This window comes from Neopsephotus bourkii, unplaced genomic scaffold (assembly GCF_033783945.1).
Source record: "Neopsephotus bourkii isolate Nb327-2 ecotype Australia unplaced genomic scaffold, CSIRO-AGI_Nbou_v1 NB_941, whole genome shotgun sequence".
NCBI lineage: Eukaryota > Metazoa > Chordata > Aves > Psittaciformes > Psittacidae > Neopsephotus > Neopsephotus bourkii.
Genome location: NW_026901435.1, coordinates 3,332,645 through 3,355,354, shown reverse-complemented (window position 1 = coordinate 3,355,354; position 22,710 = coordinate 3,332,645). Strand labels below are relative to the sequence as shown.

General features: G+C 35.9%; 1 protein-coding gene across 2 annotated transcripts in view; it reads right to left on the bottom strand.

The window, feature by feature from the left end:
* IMPG1 (interphotoreceptor matrix proteoglycan 1) overlaps positions 1–3,573 on the bottom strand; it is a 60,033-nt gene extending 56,460 nt beyond the window's left edge. The window contains exon 1 of one of the 2 annotated variants that reach the window (XM_061358389.1): positions 2,961–3,573. In XM_061358389.1, coding sequence (XP_061214373.1) covers positions 2,961–3,027 — 67 coding nt within the window. In that variant the 5' untranslated portion in view covers positions 3,028–3,573. The remainder of the gene's footprint in view (positions 1–2,960) is intronic. The other variant, XM_061358390.1, reaches the window with a different exon arrangement.
* Positions 3,574–22,710: the final 19,137 nt, after the last annotated feature.

Genomic DNA, 22,710 nt, shown 5'->3' with positions numbered 1-22,710 from the left:
ACAGTAGTCTGCATTTCTAGCAGGTTAAGACTCCAGGTAAAGTTACTTTATTGCAGCTTGTAAATTAATGGCCTGTAAAGGGGAAAACCCTGTTACTATTAATAATGATCATTTTGACCACAGCTGTTTTCAGAGAAAAAAATCCCACATATCTACCTGTTCATTCACACACAGTTCACTAATCATTATGGTATGGATGTGATTATATCTGGAATTAATCTTTACGGTTCAGCAACAATATTCTAGTATTTTTATTCAAGCTTGGCTTTTAGCCAGAAAATAGATAGGATTAAACCCCACATATAATGCAGTGTTACATCTTGAGAAAGGGAAAAAAAGTTTACTTTTCACAGTTTAATTTTCACAACCAGGAAAGATAACTTTAACTTAGTAGTTCTTATTTTATGGATGAAAGTAGCAAATTATCTTAGTTCAAAAAGCAGATGTTTTCTTTTTTTTTTTCTTTAATTTTTGAAGCTTTATATTCTTTGACTTCCCCTTCCCTTTGGTAAAAATTTGCTTAACCCTTTTTTCAAGTGCAATTATAGTAATGAACATCTTCAGCACTTAGTGTTGAATTGGAACAGCTGAGCAAGTCAGAATGAATTAAAATGATTTCATAGAGCACACACAAAGCCTTTGTGTTCTCAAGGATGGTTGAGTAAGTAGCAGATATTTGCTTGCTGAATAAGAAATAACACTAAACAGCCTTGGACAGTCTCTGGCTCCCTTCAATTTTCAGTATGAAGTGCTAAGATCTACCCAGCAACAGTGTATGTTTTGGGGAGTTCAGAGTTTCTCTGTACTTTGCTAGTTGGTCTGGGTTTTCAGTGGTTTAGAATTCAATAGTTGAAAATTTCTCTAGTGTCTTATTTTGTGCATAGATTTCTTGCTACTGCAAAGGTCCTATCCCCTCACTTTCCTTTTCCATTTTAGAGATGGTTTGTGTCAGGACAGTAGCAAAGACCCGAGTTAAAGTCCTGAAGTAATATCCTGGATCCTGCACTAGTCATGGCCAAGGGTAAACACTCTATCTCTAAAGACTTTGTTTCCTACAGTTTCCTGTTTGTTTACTGTGGAATTGGAGGTGCTCCTGGACAGCCTCCAAATGGCAGCATCCTTGCTCTAGTAAAGAAGTTAAATATAAGCATTAAGTCTCTCGAGATGTGTGTGCATATACTTGGAAAATATCATTTTAAAGTTTTATATGTTATGACTATGTGACAATAAAAGGTAATTATTATACATTATGCATATCATTTACATGCATTTATGGAAAAAATATCTTTTTACCCTCAAAGCTATGAAGAATGAGAAAATTACAACACTGCTATGTAAGCAAGATGTTACATGAAGCTTACTATTGGTCATTCTTTCCTTAGAGTTGAAAACATTCTATGCACCAAACCTTCTGCTACAACTCTTAGGAAGACAACACACAGTTCTGTATTCCTCCCTGTCAGTATAGCCTCCCAGGATTTTGCTGGTCTTTTATGGGATATGAGTTGTAACATAGAGTCACACTGTACAATGGTTGAAACTGTGTGACCCCACTTTATACATTGTCACATTCTCAGATTGTAATTATAAATGTGGACTGTAATGATGCCATGAAGCATGCACAAATTACCTGGAGTTCATTCTAGCTCTTTCCATCATAGAATATGCAATTTAAATGCAAAAGTAGTGCACTTTGATATAACTTTTCTTCTTGTCAGATATGAACCGTCACTCGTTCTCTCACTTTTTGTCACATTTCCAAAATACAATTAATGGTTAAATGACACTATTTACATGGAATTAAAAAGTCAATTCAAAGAGCAACAGAATATAAACCTAGCTTTAATTAACACATGACTTTTTCCCAAGGGTTTTTTCAGCACTGCAATTGTCCACTAGGGAAGATTTACATCATTTCAGTGAGATAAAAGAAATGTGTTCTTTATTTTTTCTTTAAAAATCTGTGCAAAGAAAAACAGGACCAAAAAAAAGTGTAAATAAGAATTTCCATGTATTATTGACAGCAGATTGTGTTTTGTTTCACACCATCTCTTTAACAAATATTTAAATGTCATTGAGGAGACTTCACTTTTATCACTTTACATTCTTTGCATTTAATTAATGAGTGAGATTGACATAAAATAGGAGGTCATTGACTTGGGCAAGCATAAAGCAGCTGTAATGTTGACTTTTAATTCAATTATGTAAATATCAAAGCATAGATGGAAAAGTTAGTAAGAAGCCTCTCCCAAAATCAAATATGTTCCCCAAGGCTCTAAATGTATTGAATATGGAACTGAACAGGGAAAACTCACACCATCATATTTTGTTTTTTGTTGTTAAAGAAGGTTTAAAATTACTGTGAACTTTTTGCTGTTTTAAAAAGGAGCAGCAGTTAGCTGTTGTGCTAAGTACAGGAGCTGTCTATATTTATTTTCTCACAAATAATTTTACAGTTATAGCTACAGTAATCCTTAATGGTATTGCATTTTTTCTATATTTGCCAGTATGTTTGATTCCTCCAGAATTTTTATATATATAGAAGTTTCAGATGTTTCTGACAATGGCTAGTAAATGCAAAGTTATACTTTGTTTCAAGGATAACAGACCATCTTTAACAATTTCAGCATTGAAACCTTGTTTTTAGGTATTATACCCCTTCCCAACAATTGTTTCTGAAATTGTATTTTTTCATAACAGAACATGTGCAGATAAATCAAAACTAAATAGCATCTCATACTGAGATTGTAAAGCCTGGGAAACACACATAAGAACTTTTGCTAGTGTTTCTTTTCCAGCTTTATAGCAGTGTCAGTAACTGTGCTGTCTCTAGCTGAATTGTCAAAATACCAAATTCCAAGCAAACAATTTTGTAATATGAAAATAACCTGATATTTCAACTTACTTTTTTTCAACATAAACAATGTAAATTCATATAAGCATTTAATATATGAACTTACCTCTGCTTCCCTGAACTTGAAGAGCAAGGCAAATGATCAAAAATATTAATCCAGTTTTCAAATGCATGCTGTCTACTGATCATTCACAGTTTTCAAGATCAATAAAGCAGGAAATCAGAATATTTAAGTCTATGAAAATAATTTTCTTTTCCTTAAAGAACTAAATAAAGTTCCCACAAATCTTCGCTCTTTTTTTTTTTTTCAGGTGTCCCAGCCTTGTACTGCATTGACTTGCAACTAAACAAAGAGTGCAACAGGTGCCAGAATGCTGGAGTTGGGCAAACCCCTGCAACACACACACTTCTAGCCTGGGGAGCTGGAGTGGTAAGACAAGAGTGACGGTCTTAAAAAAAAGCAGTGTCTGTTTCTGGAATAATCTGTTTATCTGCTCCTCAGACATAATCCCTCTTACGGTCCGGCTAGAAGAGCTTTCTTCATCTTATTAACCTTCTGGAGCAGCATCTGTCAACCCCAGAAGACTTCAGTGGCACCATGATAAAAAACGGAAGTCTCTTCTACTGCTCATTGCCTTTGAACATTGATCCTTTGGGCATTCTGGAGGTACTGCATGTGAGCAGAGGCGAAATCATGGCAGGAACTAATTGTGCTATTTCCAAAAGAGTGATCATAAACCCCAGGGAACTTCCTTTGAAGAGGAAGACAGCTTTTTCTGAAAGAACATTCTATACTCAGCTTTTTCTACTGCATGTGTCTTGGAATCCGCTCTTCTTTCTCACACCAAAAGGTTGATGTTGCAATGTTCCTGTTGGGGCAGTGATGATGATGATCTATGACAGCAGGGCAATGATGATTCAGCAGTAAATTGCAGCAATATTCAGGGCTGGCACAATCTGGTGCCAGACTGGAAATGGGGGAGGGAAGGTGTTTCAGGGAGGAAGAATAAGAAACGGTGGTAGGAAATGCTGTTTCAAACACATAGCTATAACTAGGACAAGAACTGGCAGTGAGTGAATACACTTTTCCAGCAGCTTTGTTCCAGTTTCCCAAATAACTATTCTGGTTAAATATTTAGCACGCGTAAGAATTCCAGACTTACTTTTTATTTTCCAGGACATTTTTTACTGTTGTATTACATCTATAAAAGCTACCATGTGGGCACTTGTAACAGTCTGTACCCCTTAGAGATTTTTGTGACCTGTGCTTTAGCATAGGAAGTATCTAGACTGGCAGCAAGAATCTGTAAGTGCAAGTTACTTTAAGAACAACCTTCATTTGAACCCAGTCAGCATTCTATTTTTACTTAGGATTTAAACAATTGTAACCTTCCTCCCTTCCCGAGATTGCCTAATTTTAACTAAGACCAGGTAGTTCAGAGATGGGTCTGGGACCAAATAAGATTTGCTTTTTTCAAATTTTATTTTCACAATCTTCTTATGATGTTCAGTGCTCATATTAATGCTTTATGGCTATTGCTTCATGCATCTTGTTTTATTGTTCAGATAAAACTAATTAACAATACCTTGCCAGCAGCACAATGCAGAGATAATCAGGATTTCCACTGGAGATAATTTGAGTAATACCTAAGGATTATTCCTTAGCAGTAGCAATATTTGTTTTTTCATATTTTATGTATCATAATCATATGTTATATACTGTAATCATATAAGTACCTCTACAAACCATGTAAGCTTTCATAAGCATGTTACTGTTGAAAGGTGAAGGTCCCCCTAATATGTTATCTAATTTTTAGCTGTTTCAGCTCTCAACCTGCAACAACTGGAAGTGTTGGGAATTTTTCTGATGTGGGATCTGCTGTTTCAGGTGACATCTGAAAGTGCAGGATTGGCATAAATCAGATTATTTCCTCAGATCACTTTAGGTTCCAAATTCCCCATGGAATTTGATAGGAATGTGATCCTTTAATTCTACTATAAATTTAAAAATAAAAAAAATAAAAATAAAAGCATCAGACTGCATTTTGAAAATGTGTAATAAAGAGATTTACTTAATCACTCTGCAGAGACTTGTCAGTGAAGCAAGAGCCAGGAATCAAAAATCCTTCCCCAACCTTTCATTTAAAAACATGTTTTTGAGTCTTTCATGTACTGGAGGAGACAAACATTTAATAAAACATACTCATATCTTTCAAAGACCAAGGAACACGAACAATCCTCGAACACACCACAGTGTTTAGTGTCAGGTATGGCTTAAGGAAAATACTGAGCTCCATAGGTAAACTGTGACTAAAAATTTGTAGGGCAGGAGTCTGCACACTTTGAGATGATGCTTAAATCATGACTATTTTAAGCTCTTTTCTGTTAAGGCAATGCCTTCTAGGTATATGCATTTAATTAAGAAATTTTGTAAGTAACCTTGATAACTGCCACAAGGGAAGCAAACAAGAATGATAAACCCTCATTAAAGCTAAAGCAATATTCTCTAGGGACCGCTCCATCTCCAAGTACTGTAGTGCTTAATTACAGGTCACTGTTAATTAATCTAAAAGTTTTTTCTTCTAGTTCATGTGCTGTCAACAATAATATATATTGTTAAAGAGACAATTAAAAAAATTCTACTGAAATTCAGTAGTGCATTTTAAACATACTACCAAGACATGGAAAGGATGAAACTGTATACTAAAATATACATTCACACAGGATATGTGCTTGTAAATGGATTAAATCAGAGCTGTTAATGGTCACCTCAGTGAATTGCTGCACATACCTAGAGCAATAAACTGATGTGCTATTTAAATACTAAAGCTGTTTCCTTTGCTTGAAGAAAAATTACAGTTTAGGCTGCCAAGGACTCTGTTTAGAAGAATTTTGATGTAAATTGTTGGTAAGTCTAGGGCTTTTGTCTCCTAACTATGATCTAAAAGTTGCTATGCATAGTGCTCAATTTTAGGTACCCATAAAAGTGAGTCAGATTCTATACCATCAGAGTCAGTCTATAACACCTAAGTTTGACTTCTGGTTTTAGCTGTCTCAAGTAATTTCTCCTACTGGTCTAGCCAACTGTTATACTTTCCATGCTTACCTAAGAGGCCTGTCCAGCCCTGAGGAAGGGAAGACATATAATTACAAGGTACAATACAGGTCTTTCTCTGACATTCTTTATTTCCATAGGAGCCAGATTGGCACCTAGCAGGCAGCATGCAGTAGGCATAGCTTTAGACTTCTGATTAAAAGTGAGGAAACCTGGGTTCTTCTGCTCCTTTCTTTGCTGTTGAGTCTGGACAAACCAAGCCCTGTATCTCAGCCTCCATATCTGCAAATGGAGGGGATGACCCTGGGAGAGAGAGAAAAACTTCTGCAGGAGCAAACAGGATAACACGTGTAAGGAAGAATGGTGGGTTTTTTCTTGCCATTCTCATTCATTAAAATGTAAATAAAATATTTCACAAATTATTATTTTAAATTTTAAAAACAGTATATCGTTTTTGATGTTCTGGTGTACATATCAAATATAGGCATCCTGTAGTGGATTTAAATAGCTTGTCATGAACAGTATGTCTTTATGCTCTTTGAGCTTTTCCAGTTGGGCAGTATTTGGTTTTTGCCCTCTACTGCTGTGCAGCCACCATTGAACTAATGCAAGATTTATATGTACTCATTCAATTAAATAAAAAACAAACCAAACACATAGCTCTCAAGACAGTAAAAAAAACCTTTTTTTTTTTCTTCTGTTTTTGTTTATATTTTGTAGACAGTTCCTCTTTCTGGTGTCTCTTTTTAGTAGCAGGGAACAAATATGATCACATCAGGGAAACCCAGTTTGAAACTAAGCAAAAAATTTTCTCCCTGAAGGAACTGATCAGTGTCCACATGTTGTGCTTGCAAATGCTCTCTTGTGTTTCAAACTAAATTTTGTCTAACACATGTCTTCTGGAAATTCTTACATTTTACCTTCAAAACAAAACTTAGTCAGTATATGCTGGAAGGCTGCCATATAACTCATTTTGCTGATGGCCATAGTGACAGCACTGGGATAATGCACTACATTTCTATTTGGATGTCTTTTATATTTTTATCTGCAGCTTGCTGGGACAATACATTTCACAATTTAATTATGCATTTTATGAAAATTTATTTCCTTTATATAAGAATCTGAAGGAATTTGACAAAATCAGGAGCACTAGATCCATCGAGGAATGGGATATACATTCTGTGTTCCAGCTGCAACCTGTTGCACAAAGTCTGTTAATTACCAATTGTCAAACACTGCGAGGGCAAGCTAAGAACTGGATCACTTTTCTTTGATGTTTTCTTTTGATGCTCAGAAAGGATCTTTCTAGATTTAACTGATAGAGTTATCTGATGGAAGCAAGCCTGCAGAGATGTGGTCTTTTACAATATATGTTGTCCAGTCAGAAGCATGAAGATAGAAATAGCTGGTATGTCAGTTTCTTCTTATAGTAATGGGAGAACATGTTTAGTAGTGAGTGAGAAGGCAAGAAGGGGGATATCTAAAGTATTAGGTGTGCTTGTACCCCTACAGAAGTTTAGATTTTCCCTCTTTGAGAGAGTTGGCACAAGCTAATAGTTACTCTTTATTGCCTAGCCTAATGTTTGTTTTTTTTCTTTCACAGTTTTTCTTTCATTCCTTGTCATGCACAGTGACTGCATTTCTTCATCAGCGTTTTATTTTCTAGATTTACCACCGGAAAATGAAGTATGAAATTACCATATTTCCTGTGCGCAGAGCTGACCTGGTAGGCAAGAGTTTTTGGCTCAAGGAAAGGTCTTGCAAAAAGCCTTAATTTGTGCTCCATTGTTGTGTGGTGCTGAAGCTGTTGAAAAGAGAGAAATTAAAAACCTACCAGGAAAGATAAAAATATTTGTACTTGTATGGAAGTTACAGTGGAAACTACGTAATTTTTTTATACTTTACTGCTTCTGACTCATTTTTTCAGGAGGAGTGTGTGTTGCTTTTGCTTTTGGTGTGGGACAGGTGATAGTCAGCAGGACTCTTATGGACCTGACCATACCCAGAACTTCCTGATCTGTGTGTGACAATAACTGTCATTAACAATGTTAATGGCTGTGATAACGTGTTTCCAGCATGAGTAAACATCTAAATTCCAATATTTTCTTAACAAAATGTAGGAAAATTGGAAGAATTAGTGTGGAGGCTGCATTTAACTAGACCTGTGAAGGCTCGGAGTATTTTTTAAGTGATGTGAAGACTGCTGTTATCCTTATTATTGGTCTCTTTGCTTCAGTTACTTTCAGTAAGGAGCCTACTGTGTTTGAACTCTGAGAAATGCTTTGAAAAACGCCTTCTTTCAAAGATACTTTAAGAAGCAGGTTATATGTCAACTTAGCCTTTCATCTAACAAGCTTGTTTTGTGCTTTTGATAAATTCCCATCTATTCTATCCAGCTGACAATATAATACTTGTCATTTTTACATAATGGATTCTGTGTATGTGTAGAAGCTTGTTTTCCCAGTACTATTGCTGCTGGTTCCCTCCATGGAACCTCAGAAAGTTAACTTTGTTGTAGTTACCACCAGCAAACTTGTTCGTGGTTTATTCAGTATAACATTAGCAGTGTAACATTGCCACTATTCAGATTACGTTTTGTTCCTTGTATTGCTAGCCACATTGTTTTAGACTGTTAACTAAAGTTTTATTATTATTATTTTACATTCTTTCTGAAGGCCTCTATGCCAGTTGGGCCGTCTTCCACATCTTATAGCTATAGTTTTGGTAATACACCCAATGCACTCTAAGGATTTAAAAATATTTGCTCTAGTTCTTTCAAAGCATGTTATAGTTCTTGTTTGTATTGCTTAGTCGCCCTTTCTATGTTTTGTTGTTGATAAACTTTAAGGGAAATAAAACTTAGATGAGTTCTTAGCCAGTGTCTATTTCAAACAGAAAATATTTGAATATGTTTTGACTATTTCCTGTGAAGACAGCATGTTGTTGTTTCCAAAAGTGGTAATTGTAAAGTTCCTATGTTTAAAAATTGCTTTTTTGCTTTCATTAAGCAGCTCAAGATGTTGCCATGTATTATTTAGTAAGGTTGAGACCTTGCTTTTCTATAAAGATTCCAATTGCCTCTCCCATGTATTTTTCCTTTTTGCAGATTTGTTTTTCTGGAATTGTTTTCAGTTTCACTGTACTATTTTACAAGACCAAATGTATTATACATGCATTACTCTGCATGCTGAATAGGGCTGAGATCATTTAGCTTTCCAAAGAGAAGACTCAGGGACAAATCTTAACATTTTTAAATATTTGATGTGAGGGAGTAAAGAGGCAGAATTAGACTTCTCGGTGTTGCCCAGTGAAAGGATTAGGGGGTAAGGGGCACAAAGTGGATTACAAGAAATTCCATGTGAACAGATTCTATATTTTTTATTTTTTTATAGATAAGGGTGATTCAACACTGAGACAGTGCTCTCCAGAGAAGTTATACGGTTCTTGGAAATTCTCAAAAGTCAACTGGACACAGCCCTGAGCAGCCTCAAGACCAGCTCAGACCACAGTAAGACCAGATCTAGCTGACCCTGGACTTAAACCACTTTAAGATTGCACTAGGTGATGTCCAGAGGCCCTTCCTGATTCCGCCATTCTATGGTTGTATGGTACTCTCATAGCGAGTGAACAGAAACAACTCCCCATAAAAGGGCAAGTAGCTGTTTTTCAAATTTACTTGAGCACCATTTCAGCCTTTTGTAGGGCCTGTATAAGCCACATTCAACTCCAAACAGAGTTTTCAGTTGGATTCTTTGATGTAACACACAAAGATTGTAGAGCATAACCCACACAGAACTGGTAGAATTATTCCATGTACAGTTAGGAGTTTATCAAGTCTAGAAAGCTGAAAGAAGTTAAAGACAGAAATCTTAAGACTGAGTGAGGAAAAACACCCCTGTAGAATTTGTTCTAGAATTTCTGGAACAGAATTCTGTGATGTGGAAAAAGTTTCTTTGTGTGTATTGTTAGAAATGGCCTTAATAGCTTGTTCAGGGTTTTATTTTCTAATCATAATTCTTACTGTGATTCCTAAACTAGGCTCTAACAATTCAAGTCACACTATGCAAATGCTTGGTTAAAGATGTTCTATTCCCAGAAAAAGAATACACAGGATTGATTAAAATATAAGGGTAGGATTTCAGAAATATTTTCACAGTATAAATAGGATCAATTGTGGTTAAGTTTCTTCTAATTTATAACCTGCATCCTTTCTAATCTGCATTCTTCAGTTAGGGTACAGTTATCCTCTGTATAGCACTGATGGTGTATATGGATGACAGGAAGGGAGAATGGATCAGATGCAAATCCTGTTGTTCCTACCCCTTCAGTACAGAGTGAACCCTAAATACTCAATCTTCCTCTCATCTGCTCCATTTTTAAAAATCACATTCTCAACCCTGTTGTTATTTACCCCAGCACCATTTTTTGATCCTCTGCCGTGGTGACCATGTGGCCTTTTGTCTCATCTCTTTCCACCAGGTTTTCCATCCTCTCAATTTCTGCTTTGTCTTCTTTCCAATCTTCCAATTGCATCACATCTCCTCATTTCATTCTGCTTCTTTCCACAGTTTTCTCATCTTCTCCAGGTCCTTGACCTAGAGTTGCTTTCCAGCCCATTATTGTGTGTTGTTTTGAAAGTTAAACGTGGAGTGGGGGATTGCTGTGGGGGATTGTTGTGGTGTTTATTAGCTACCCCTGGTTGGTAACTCCAAGGTAAGAAGGGAAAAGCTGCTTATTTTATCTTATACAATACCACCCTCCACTGGCAGTTCCTTCTTCATTCCCTCTGCGTTTCACTGATGGGTATCTCAGTGTATAGGTAGGTCCTGCTCTCAAAAGTCACAACGGAATTATCATTTTAAAAGGTTAAATAGCTTACCATTTTCCGAGGAAAAAAATAAACAACAGTCTGCACCTTCTTTCCATCCCCTACATTGGATTGTGTTAACATGAAGATTAACATGAGGGTTTATTTAGCTTTTTTTCATCCATCTTTCTCATTCTAAGTCCTCTTTCTTCACTGCAACATTCAGTTTCCTACAGTGGCTCCCAGATTCTCCATGCCACAATAAAATGAAACCCTTCCTGAAGCCAAAGTAGGCTCCATAAACCTGGCCCTGTTGTCGACTGGGCTTTATCCTCTGCTTAATGCTGATGGAAGAGGATGTGTTATGTGGACTCCCCCCCATCAGCCCTGAGACAACTGGGCAGTGGACTAGAGGTCCCTGGGATTCCTCAGCTGTCTGAGATGCATCAGCTTTCTGTGCCACAGAGATTATCAGACACACAAACGGTTTTGGAATAGCCAGCTCAAAGCTGATTTTGGCAGAGAAGTTAACCCCCCAAAACTTTCTGTTTAACATCTATGCAAGACACCCTGTAGTCTGGCTGAGTATACTTATTACCCATTCAGAGCTACCTCTTTACTATGAATTTGTTAGAGGCAAGACAAGAGGGTAACTCTATCCTATACATTTAACACCAGAGACGTCAGACTGCTTTTACAGTCCTGATTATAAATACCTCTCCTCTGTGCTGTGCAGCCACCTTCTGCAACCCTCTGAGTTTCCTTTGTAACAAACTCAGTCTCACTTCAACTTTCTGTGTGCCTCTTCTCATTCCCCTCTGGCCATTGCGTTATCTCTTTCATGCTTATCTTTAACATCGCCTGTCCTTTGTCTTTCTGTCAACTAATCCCTTACTAATTAAACTTTGCCCAAAGGACAAGTAAATAAAAGTAGCTGAACTGACATGAAATTTGCAGGCTATTACTCCTCTTCCTCTGTTTGTATATTTAATCCTTCTCTCTAGCTTTTATCTTCTTGTCTATTTAGATAAGAAGCTGTTGTGGAGTAGGGATGCTGTGTATCGTACAAGCCCTGCTTTCATAAGCACTGTGGTAATACATAATAAGTGCTACTATCACACTAAATTTGAAGGTCATCAGGGGTTACTGTTGCCATACCTTCAGGGTGCTAGTAACAGCCATTTTACTGCTGTCTGTCTGGGATCCTGCTTCTTCAAACAGGTCCTGCTTGTGAAACAGACCACCTTCCATCAGGCTGGAAGCTTTTTGGGGGGCTCAGATGTTTTCCTGGGTGACAGCTCCCATGAAAAGGTTCCAGGAGCATTTTATACACTAGCACTTTAAAACAGGTCTCATTGACCTGTTGTCACACGTGAGGACACAGGGGCATGCTGCACTGGTTGGCAGTTCCAATTTACTTTCTCAAGTGTCTTGAATAGCTTGGGATGAAAGGTAGTGTATTTGGAGGGATTCCATTGCCCTATATTTCTTCCATTTACCAAAGAAGCCTCTGGTTTCAGATTGAATGAGCAGTTTTAAGAACTTTTAAAACTTGTGTAGCAATACCTGAAGTTCATCTGTGCTTATGTGTAAGTAGCAGTGGAGGCATATCAGAACACACTCTGTTGCCTGTAAAAACAAGGCAAGAAAAAATTAACCTGTCAGGCAGTGCAAAGCTCCATATTACTTCTTTTTTTTTTTTTTTTGGCAGTGATTGAATTGTCTATTTTAAAACAAGCATCCTTGTCCCTATATGAAATATAGAACATGTGGAATCCCAGGCTACAGTATGTCATAGCATCTCTTATGGGGAAACCATGCAGGGTTTTAGCAGATGTCCTGTCCTGCATTTTCCATGTGGGCAAGTGTGCTTATCATACCTGAAGAATCCCCTGCATTCTTGGGACTTAAGTTTTCTCTGAAGATAATTTGTGGGCTGTCCATATGGGCCATTTGCTCACATACCTTTGAGGAATTTATCAACCAAATGGCCCTACTTTGCAGGAATCCTTTCTATAGTGCATTTGATTTACCCTGGGAAAGTGATAAGTGTATGATTGTCTAGACTACAATAACAAAGTGAACACAACATTCTGTTCTGCTTTCATGTGTAATATAATGCCGAATTCCTATTTATCCCATTTTTTCTTTTCATATATTTTTACCTGATTCTCATTTTCATCGAAAGCAAACATGTCTACATACCTTAATATTGAAATTGGCTCTGTTCTTAGCTGGAAAGAATTAACTATTGGGAATCCTAGCAATTTTTCAAGAACAATGCAAGGGAGTTCTTCACCAAGCTGAAATTCCTGAACTAGCATTGTGTCTTAGGGGTAGTGACGTAATCTAGATACCTGATTTTAAAATGGAACAATAGATAGTAAGAAGCAATGTTTTTGCTTGTTTGTCTTTTGAATGGTCTCATTGGGATGTCTCTGGTTGATCTGAGTTTCAGGTCAGAGATATAAGGGTAGCATGCAGTAAAAACTGTTGACACTCAGGCTTTCTAGTGTCAAGTAGGGCAGTTTCCCATACTGGTATCTTCAGGACTGTAGTACTGGGATTGATGCTGTCTGCATTTGGGATCGGATATCTGCCCAATCTACTCTTGCAACACAGAGGTGAGACAGTTTATACCCTTGAATGGATTTGTGTGAGTTATTCCCTTTCCCAGAAAGTCTATCATCATATTCGGATATGAAGAGATTAGTGGCCACTTCTGAGAAACATTACATCTTTTAAACTCTGTGCTATAAAATGTATCTTGCCTAAGTAAGTAAAATCTCCAAACAAGTTAGGCAAGAAGACACATGAAGGTCAGAAAAGAGAATTTAATTTGCATAATTAAAAGTCTGAGTTCTTGGTGTTATGGAAATGATTAGAAAAAATCCCACTATGATTAGGAATAATCCCTCATGGTGACCAGGATTTCATCCAGAAGCATAATGTGAAAGTGAGTGTAAAATCCCCAACCAACCTCAACAATAAAAAAAGGATGGAATGTAGATATCACAATGAAATAAAAGGGATCATAAGGAAGAAGTAGAGGAGAAACATTAGTAGCAAACAATAATAATATGAGAAATAAAAATATTTAAAAGAATGGAATATAGTGCTACATATAAACACCCAGGAAAGAGAGATAATTTTTTCCTAAGTATTCTGTAACTTTGCTAAACCAGGCAAGATGGAAGACATGGACTGAGATCCAATCTTTCAAATATGTTACAAATCTATGAGTAGGACCACTATCATTGCATCAGCTGTGAAAGGGAGCTAGTGTACTCCATGTTCTTTTTTAATGTATTTTTTTTACTTAAGAAATGGGCTTCCGTTCTGCTATAATATGGCAGTCTGAAAAAAATTTCATCATGTGTAACAGCCTCTTATCAGTATTATTTTTTCTAATGTAGTAACAAAAGCCCTATCACAAGTGACAAAAATATTCCTGGTAACAAAGGTAACATAGACTAACATGGTAAAAGAATTTCAAATACATTAGAATTCCCTCAGCAAGATTTTTGACATTGATTTCCTGTTGTATCTTGGAATCACTGCTTACCCAGCAAATTTCACAGTGAAATAAATAAATAAGCAAAATTGGGGAATAAAACATCTCACGATCTGATTTGTTCAAGCTGTATTGAAGCCGTGTGTGCTGCACGTTTCACAGGCACAGACTGGATAAAAATGGAATTCACTGTGAGGAAAATGCTAATTTCATATACCTAGATTTAGGGGTGTAAGTGATTTATCTGTCAGAACTGACACTTGTTTGTAACACAACCTTTTGGCTACCACTGCTAGGCTAGCTGAGAAGCATAAAACAGAGATACATAGCCCCTCATTCAATGTAACTGAGCATACCAAAATGTACAGAAAGGTCTCTGTAACAGATCATCATTACTTCAAAATTGGTTCTTTATTCACAATGGAGGAGAAATGTCTTCAAATTATATTTTGCTTTACTGCAGAAAAGTGGTTAATGTCACATACATTTAAATTTTTTATGTTAAGCTAGGTGCTTAAATGTATCGCATTGGTTAAATTACATTACTTTCCACAAGGAATTGTGTGCTGTAGAATAGTTATCAGCTTAAGTGTTTTGCAAGGGTAACTGTAAAGTCCCATATGGGATTTAATTTTCTTCTATAGAATTCAAATATGAATGCAGAGAGTTCTACTGAAAAGTTGCAGAGACTAAAGGTAGGGTTTCTGCTGAACAGGAAGAGAGCTGCTGCTTCCAGAAAACTGCACAGAGCCAGCAACATCAGATAAGTATCTTATATTTTCATTACTGATTCTTGTAACCATCTTAGTAGACTGGATTTGTGCTCTTTTAGTGAAAGTCCATAGCCTTTAAGCTCTTAAATTAGCTTTATTCTAATTCCCATTAACAAGTAACAGATGGAGATCTGTAATCTGAAGGGCCCTGTAACTAAGTGTCCAAAGTGTATTCTTAATAAAGGGCTTATTCCATCATCTTTTTGGCTTCAGCTCTACAAAAAATTATATAACTGACTTAAAGTACACAATTCCACTGTAACCAGTGTAGCACACATGCATGTGTTTGTATGACTGAAGCCCTCAATATATACTTTTCTTATGTTGATAGATTTCTATTTCAACGTAATAAATGTATTAATCTCCTTAAATTGTCAGCTACAATTTATAGAGGCAGAAATGCTAAAATCATAAATGAGTGGCAAAGATATGATATAAATAATATACCAAGCCAAACTAGCTATTTGTTTTGAATTTTGGATTTGGATTTGTTTTGGGTTGTGACTGTATTCTAAAAGTATGTTGTAGTTTCATAGACAGCTAAATTTTTTTTTTTACATAAGAACTTAAATGCATCTGGCCTTTAAAAAGGTTGGTACAAATTTAGGATGGGAATGTATCATGACACACACTTTGTCAGAACATCTTTAAAAATATATAGCTCATTTATGTCATTTTATACAGAATATAAAAATAGTGAAAAGATCATCAAGTAAAAAGTTCACTAAAAATCTTTTTGCTGAGACTCTTGTTGAGGGTAGAGAAACCTGCACAGTCCTACATGTTCATAATACAGAAAGCAATATAATGGAAATAGGAAGAATACACATCTTTGATAAATTGCAGAGATAAAATTTCCATCAAAATGCAATCATTTACTTCAGTGCTATAGAAAAGTAATTAGAATAATTGCTGCAGTTGTTGTTTTTGTTACATTTACAGAGACTTCATTACAGAAATATTCAATATCAGGAGATTCTGATGTTTCTGAATATATTTACCACTTTGTAATATAAAAGGGCTTTGTGAAATTTACATGACAGCTACTGAAGCATTAGGGAATATGAAGATACTGTGCAACATCAATTCAGTTTGCCAAATTATAGGGTAGAAAAGCATCTTTTCTCCCCTTTTTCTGCAAGGCTTATTTCATGTCCATAAATGCAGAATTGATACTTTAATGCTGACATTAAGTGCTGGAAATTCCACTGGTTTTTCAGTGTGCTGCAAAAATGCATTCCTCCTTTTGGTATGGCAGATAATATTGATTCTTTTGATATAATACAAACTGGCCTGTTCTGCTTTAATTGTGCAGTCAGTGTTCCTGTTGAAATTGTTACGGTCTCAAGGGAATCAGTGTGTAGTATTTCATAACCATGTTTGTATTTTACAATTTATTATTTTTTTTAAGACTTCTTAACTTATTTGTAGTGAATGTGAGGGGAACTGCTTATTAAATTGCTGAGTCCAGGGTTCCAATCTAATGAGGAACTGCAAACTTATGAGAAAATCAGCAGGTTTTTGTCCCCACAGAATCTACTCCATTATTCAGGAGACTGTATATTGCACAAGGAGGATGGGTAGAGAGCAAAAGCCAGAAAGCTGTACAAAAGCACATGCTAAGTGAATAAAGAAAGGAAGATACAAAGACACTCATGGTACATGAGCAAGTTAAACAGATCTTTAGTTCTCATTGGCAAAGCTATTCATCTAAACTGGACAAACTGAAGGGGCGGACTTAAAGGGCAGTTGACAGCATCTGGTCCTACTGAATAAAAGGAACTCTGCTACTTAACTAAGATTAGCCAATTGATGTTTCTGGATATGTAATCACTTGGATTACACCTGCAAAATGGTAAACAGCAGGCCTTCTTAGAGAGGTCTGTTAACAGTACAGTAACAAGCATAAATACTACAAGCTGACTTCCCAGAACTGATCCAGTTCAGCTCTACAGTTTACCAGGGACTACACCTGACAAAGAATCCTTCACAGTGCACAGGGACATCTAATGACTGAATCAGAGACTGCAACTACACATACTAAAGTTACCTGAGCACACAAGATAAGAAGTTTACACAGGAAAGGCTGGGGTGGGTGCAGATAAAGCTAGTGTTTGGAAAATTACAACACATATATGCAAATCTTGCATTATATAATAATACAAAAAAAGAATGTTTTCCGAATGAAAACCCTGACTGATGCTGTAACTGAGATAATCCTGACCGATACAGTATTAAATAAAGCTAACTGAAAAAATTTGAAACCAACAGCCTCCATCCTCCATGTTATTGCCACCAAACAGTGTGTATCTTTAAAATGACAGGATGTATCTGTATGTAAAAAATTAGAACATTTCTCATATAGGAAAATTCTTTCAGTAATCTACTTAAGGCATAGGGATTCAAGGAAGTGTTATTCGAACATTATTCTTGGAATTTAGAAAGTTGGATTGAATTCTGTACTCATCTACAGGCATCTGTGTGACCTTCAGCAAAGCCCTTGGGTCAGACCCCCAAGGCTGTACTCAAGGGGAGTTAGAGGCTTAATAGCCTTTGGTGATATGGAGCTTTGTTGATCAGTCTAACTCATTTACATAAAACTTTTCTTTCTCAAGGCAGTATTGGGAGGGTAAACATGTTTAAAAACTGGGCTTTTAGGATAGTAAGAGAAGTACTTATTCACAGATATTTCAGAACTGGGAGACTAACTTGAGCATAGTTGCTAACCTTACCTATAACTTCAAAAGGTAAATGCAGACGCTTAACTGAATCATAATCGTATAGATTTCCTTTGTTGAGCAGGAGAAGAAATTTTTTTGAGGACTTTAAATACCAGACAAGACAACTTCAAGTCAAGGTTAATGATCTAAATAAAAGCTCTAGGAAAGAAATTTCTATTTGGTCAGCTCTGTTTTCATCAAGAGATGACTCTTCAGTTAGTGGGAACTGTTATGAAAGATTTAATGTAACACTGATATTATGAAGTTTGCCTGTCATTGCTTACTTAACTTTAATATCTTTCTAAGATTTATATAACTCCCATTGGCCACCAAGAAAAAAAAAATAATAATCTCTGACAGATTTCCTCTGGGTTGGAAATTTCAGTGGACTCTGGGGTGTCTTCTCATACTTTACAGGCCTCCTATTGCTTTTAAATCATCGATGTTGTTTCTCCATACAATTTTCTTTCATTATAAAAATCTATTAAAAAATTTCTCTTCTCAAGAAGGAAAGCAAATTCCTGCCTTTGAACGTTCTCTCTGTATGGATTTTCAGGAATAATCTGTATAATCTTTTCAGTGGTTCCTGGAGCACAAATGATAGCTTATTTGTAGAAAGATAAGGGCTGTTTTAAGTTTGTTTACATAAGACTAGAATAGGAACCTTACATTTAGATTCAGAGAGATTGTTTGATTTTACCTGCACTGATCCAATTTGTGCACTTTTTTCAAGCTTGTCCCTTATAATTACGACAAGCCTTGCCAACACTGAGCTATAGACACAGAGAGCAGAAATATTATGGAAGTATATTTATGCTCTGGTTCAGAATTATCAGTTTGTCTATGTGTTTGATAATTAAAAGACAAAAATGAGTGTTATAAAAAAAAGGATACTATCCAATATATTAATAATACTTTTCTGCTGAGAAGGGTTGAATTGATGGAAGCAATGTACCCTTTTCCTGACTAAAATTTTAAAAGGTTTAATTCTACATGGTAGTAAATGTGTTGTTCTTTGACATCAAAGGAGACATGCCATCTTACATTAGAATTTGTCCCAATGTATTTATATAAAAAAAATGCAGAAATATTGGCCACAAGAAAATATTATTATTCAGATCTGTCATGTTTATCTATGATTCTATAGATAACCTTTAGGGTAACCCCCGAGGAAATTAGGAGCAGTAAGATGGTAAACGTAATTCATGGCTGACATATACAGTGTAGTCAGTATTAGAAGAAATAACAGGAACTCCTCACTGGGGTCTGAATACAGAGCCACCCAGATACAAAGACCTAACTATTCTTGTTGACACCTCAGTTAAAACTAAGACAAGATTGGAGAATACCACCAAAAGAAGACAAATTATCCTGAATTTATGTAAAGTTTTCATGTAACATGCTGAAAAGACAGTTTGGTTCTATTACCGTTCTGCCACAACATTTTCTTGAATAACCTTTAGCAAGACATACAACCATTCTTTTCCCGTTTCCTCTGCAGCAAAATAATCTGATGTAACAATAATTTTTTTGAGGTTTAATTTATGGATGCATGATAACTTTCTGGAGACCTCTAGTTGGAAGCTGATATAATAGGTGCAAAGCATTATTATTACATCACATTAGCATTTAAGGCAGCAAATTTTTTTTAATGCTTAAAGAGACACCATGAATATTGATGAATTCAAAATGTTAATCCACAGTCTGAAATTCCTATGAAACAAGTTTTCTCCTCATCCTGCACCTGTTGTAGCTCCCAAATAATATAAATCATTCATAAAATCCTAGTATCTGTAACAAGGCACCTGCTGAAAATAAAATTCAAGAAAGTACTTCTCTCTGTGTATACAAATTCGTCTATAAGACTCTTTATGTGACTGATTAACCTTTACTATTTCTATGAGCTAGTAGAGCATTAAACACCTATGAAAAATTTGGGAGAATTCTGAAATTATTATCTCTCCTGAACAATCTCACTGAGAATTACTTTGAGAGTTTCAGATCTCTCTCTCTTTTTTCTTTTTTTTTTTTTAAATACAGTTAATTATTCTAGTACCACTCATAAATAATAATTATTACTGTGTGTCATATAAGGGACACTGCATTGCTTAGGTTGAGGAATCTGTTTAGTCTTTGGAAGGGACCATCAAGGGTCATCTAGTCCAACCACCCTGCAGGGAGCTGAGACATCTTCGACTAGATCAGGTTGCTCAGAGCCCTGTCTAAACTGACTTGAATGTTTCCAGGGATGGGGCATCTACTACCTCTCTGGGCAAATTGTTCCAGTATTTTACCACCCTCGCTGTAAAAAAATTCTTCCATACATCTAGCCTGAATCTCCCCTCTGAAAACTTATATCCAAGATTTGTATTAAAAGAAGTAATTTGATTACATTATAAAACTATTGTGTTCAAAATAAAAAGGCACAAACACAGTATTTGCATATGTATATATATATGTATATATTTTTTAACAGATGTCTTTGCCCATGACAAGGGGGTTGGATGATAGTAAAGTCCTTTCCAACCCAAACCATTCTATGATTCTATGATTCTAACATCTTCATAAAACCCCAAGAAAGTTATAAATAGACAAAATGGATCAAGCTAGATATTTTTCTTGATTTGTCTATCTCTCACCATTTTGCAGTGGCAAATATTTAGCATCGAAATATAGAAATAGAGTAAGTAGTAGTAATTCTCCACAGAACTTTCTAAACCTCATAAATTATGCACGACTGTGGTGAAAGAGCTATAAGTTGCCACACAAGCTCTGTTTAACTCTTTTCTTTGTAAGTCACTTATATGAAAAATATAGATCTGTTTTGAATGTTTGTAGCACTTCAGGGATAGATTATGTTCTTAAAATATACCAATCAGTATAAATATAATAAATTTACTTCTTTAAGTACATAGATGTAGCTATAGCTATAAATATGAATTACTTAAAAAAATGCTTAAGTAAATTGTTTTTTTTTTCTCACTACTATTAAAGTTTTAATGAATAAGCATTATCTGTTCTGCTTTTACAGACCTTTACATATGTGCAGTGATTACTGCTGTATGGAGGTGTATCACTTTTAGTATTAGATTCTCTATTGTGGTATTTGAAACTCTTTAGTACTGTAACTCTGACACATATATGAACAGAGTCATGGAATGATGTGGGTGTTAAGAGGTCTCAGAAGGTAATTTGATTCAGCTCTCCCATCAAAACAGATCCAATCTGAGGCGGCTGCACTAGACTTGGACCAGTTGAGTTTGGGTATCTCCAAGGACGGAGGCTCCACAATCTCTCTAAGCAACCTTTTCTGGTACTTGATCACCGTCATGTTTTTGTTTTTGTTTTTTTTCCAAATATCGTATTGGAGTGTCCCTCACTGGAGCTTTTGTCTGTTGTCTCTCATTCGTTACTGTTAACTTCTGAGAAGGGTCTGTTTTTGTCCCTTCTATACCCCTGCAGTGGCTAGTCGTAAACAGCAATACAATAACCCTTGAGCCTTCTTTTTTTTCTCTTGAATTGATAGGTACAAGTAATTGTGTGAAACTTTGCTGAAGTAAAATATGTTCATTAGATTTTATTCATGTTGTTGTTGCTATTAAAATGAATCACCTGGAGCCTGATTGACCTGGAGAACTTTATAGTATTAACCAAGGTCTGACTTGACTTCTTCAGGGGAGTGCTAACACAGTGCTATCTCCATTCCACTTGGGGCATGTCAATCTGTACATAGATATTGTGGGTTAATAACCCCTCTTGAAAACATCTGGGAAAAAGATGCTATAGCTTCATCTGTTTTTTTGGGGATCAATGTTGATTTAATTAAATTTGTCTGCATTTCTAGCATTTAAGAGGCCACATCTTCAGTAGCCTCATCCTCAGAGCCTCTGAGGCTACATCCTCAGAGGCTCTACTACACTCTGGCTTTACTTGAATTTCTTAGAGTTGGAACACGCTGGAGCTATGTTTCATCTAAATCATGTCTATCACTTTCAGAAATCACTGGTTTTGCAGTTCACTGTATCAGGGAAGTAAATTTAGAAATCACTAAGACTGAAAAAGTGCTTAGACACTGGTCTCAGATGAGTTGCCTGAGTTGCCTGCAATAATATGACTTGGAAGTAGTTTATCTGAGAATGTTGTGGTAAACCTCTCATCTGTTAGATCTATAAAACATCTGCATATTTTTCTTGTAGTTAGAGTTTGTCAATAGCAAATACACAGATTATATATTATCTACTCTCTTCATGCAATTGAAGGACTATAAATTATGCATTTTTTTCTATTCTGGCACAAGTAGGTATGCTTTTAATAATTTCTTGAGATTCTTTCCATCCCAATATAAAATTTTTGTCTCCAGGCTGCTTATTTTCTTGTATTAAGTGTTTCTTAGTCATTAAAGGTAAGTGGCGACATCTTCATGTCTGGGAAAACTGGGATTTGACTGAAGTATTTATCCACAATTCGTGGTTTCAGAACTGCTTTTTAAAAACATCCTTTGATAATTTTTTCATCAAATGTTCTATGAGTGAAGTTTTTTTATGCAAATTTTGTAGAAAGTAGAGTTTTGCCTAATGAAATCACTGTTTAACTATACTAGCTAGAAAAAAAAATCATGATTAGAATCACCTTTTAAGCTGAAATATAGCATTATGCTGAGTATTTTATGCAAGATCTCTATGTCATGAAAGAAGAATTTGTCAAGTCTAGTTCATGTTTGTGTTCTGTTTTTTCTATTTAGGAGCAACACTTTTAGATCCTCAAATACGTAACTGAGCACTGAACTATCACTCTTGTTTAGCATTTCTTATGTTCAGATGTTGTGAAAGACTGAGATAACAAGACATTTTTCTGGGGTTGGGTAAGCACTATTGCTATGAGATTCCAGATTAGTTAGGTGATGATTTAGAAATTATTTTTCTAGGCTGAGAAAGTTGGGGCTGTTCAGCCTGGAGAAGAGAAGGCTGCGTGGAGACCTCATAGCAGC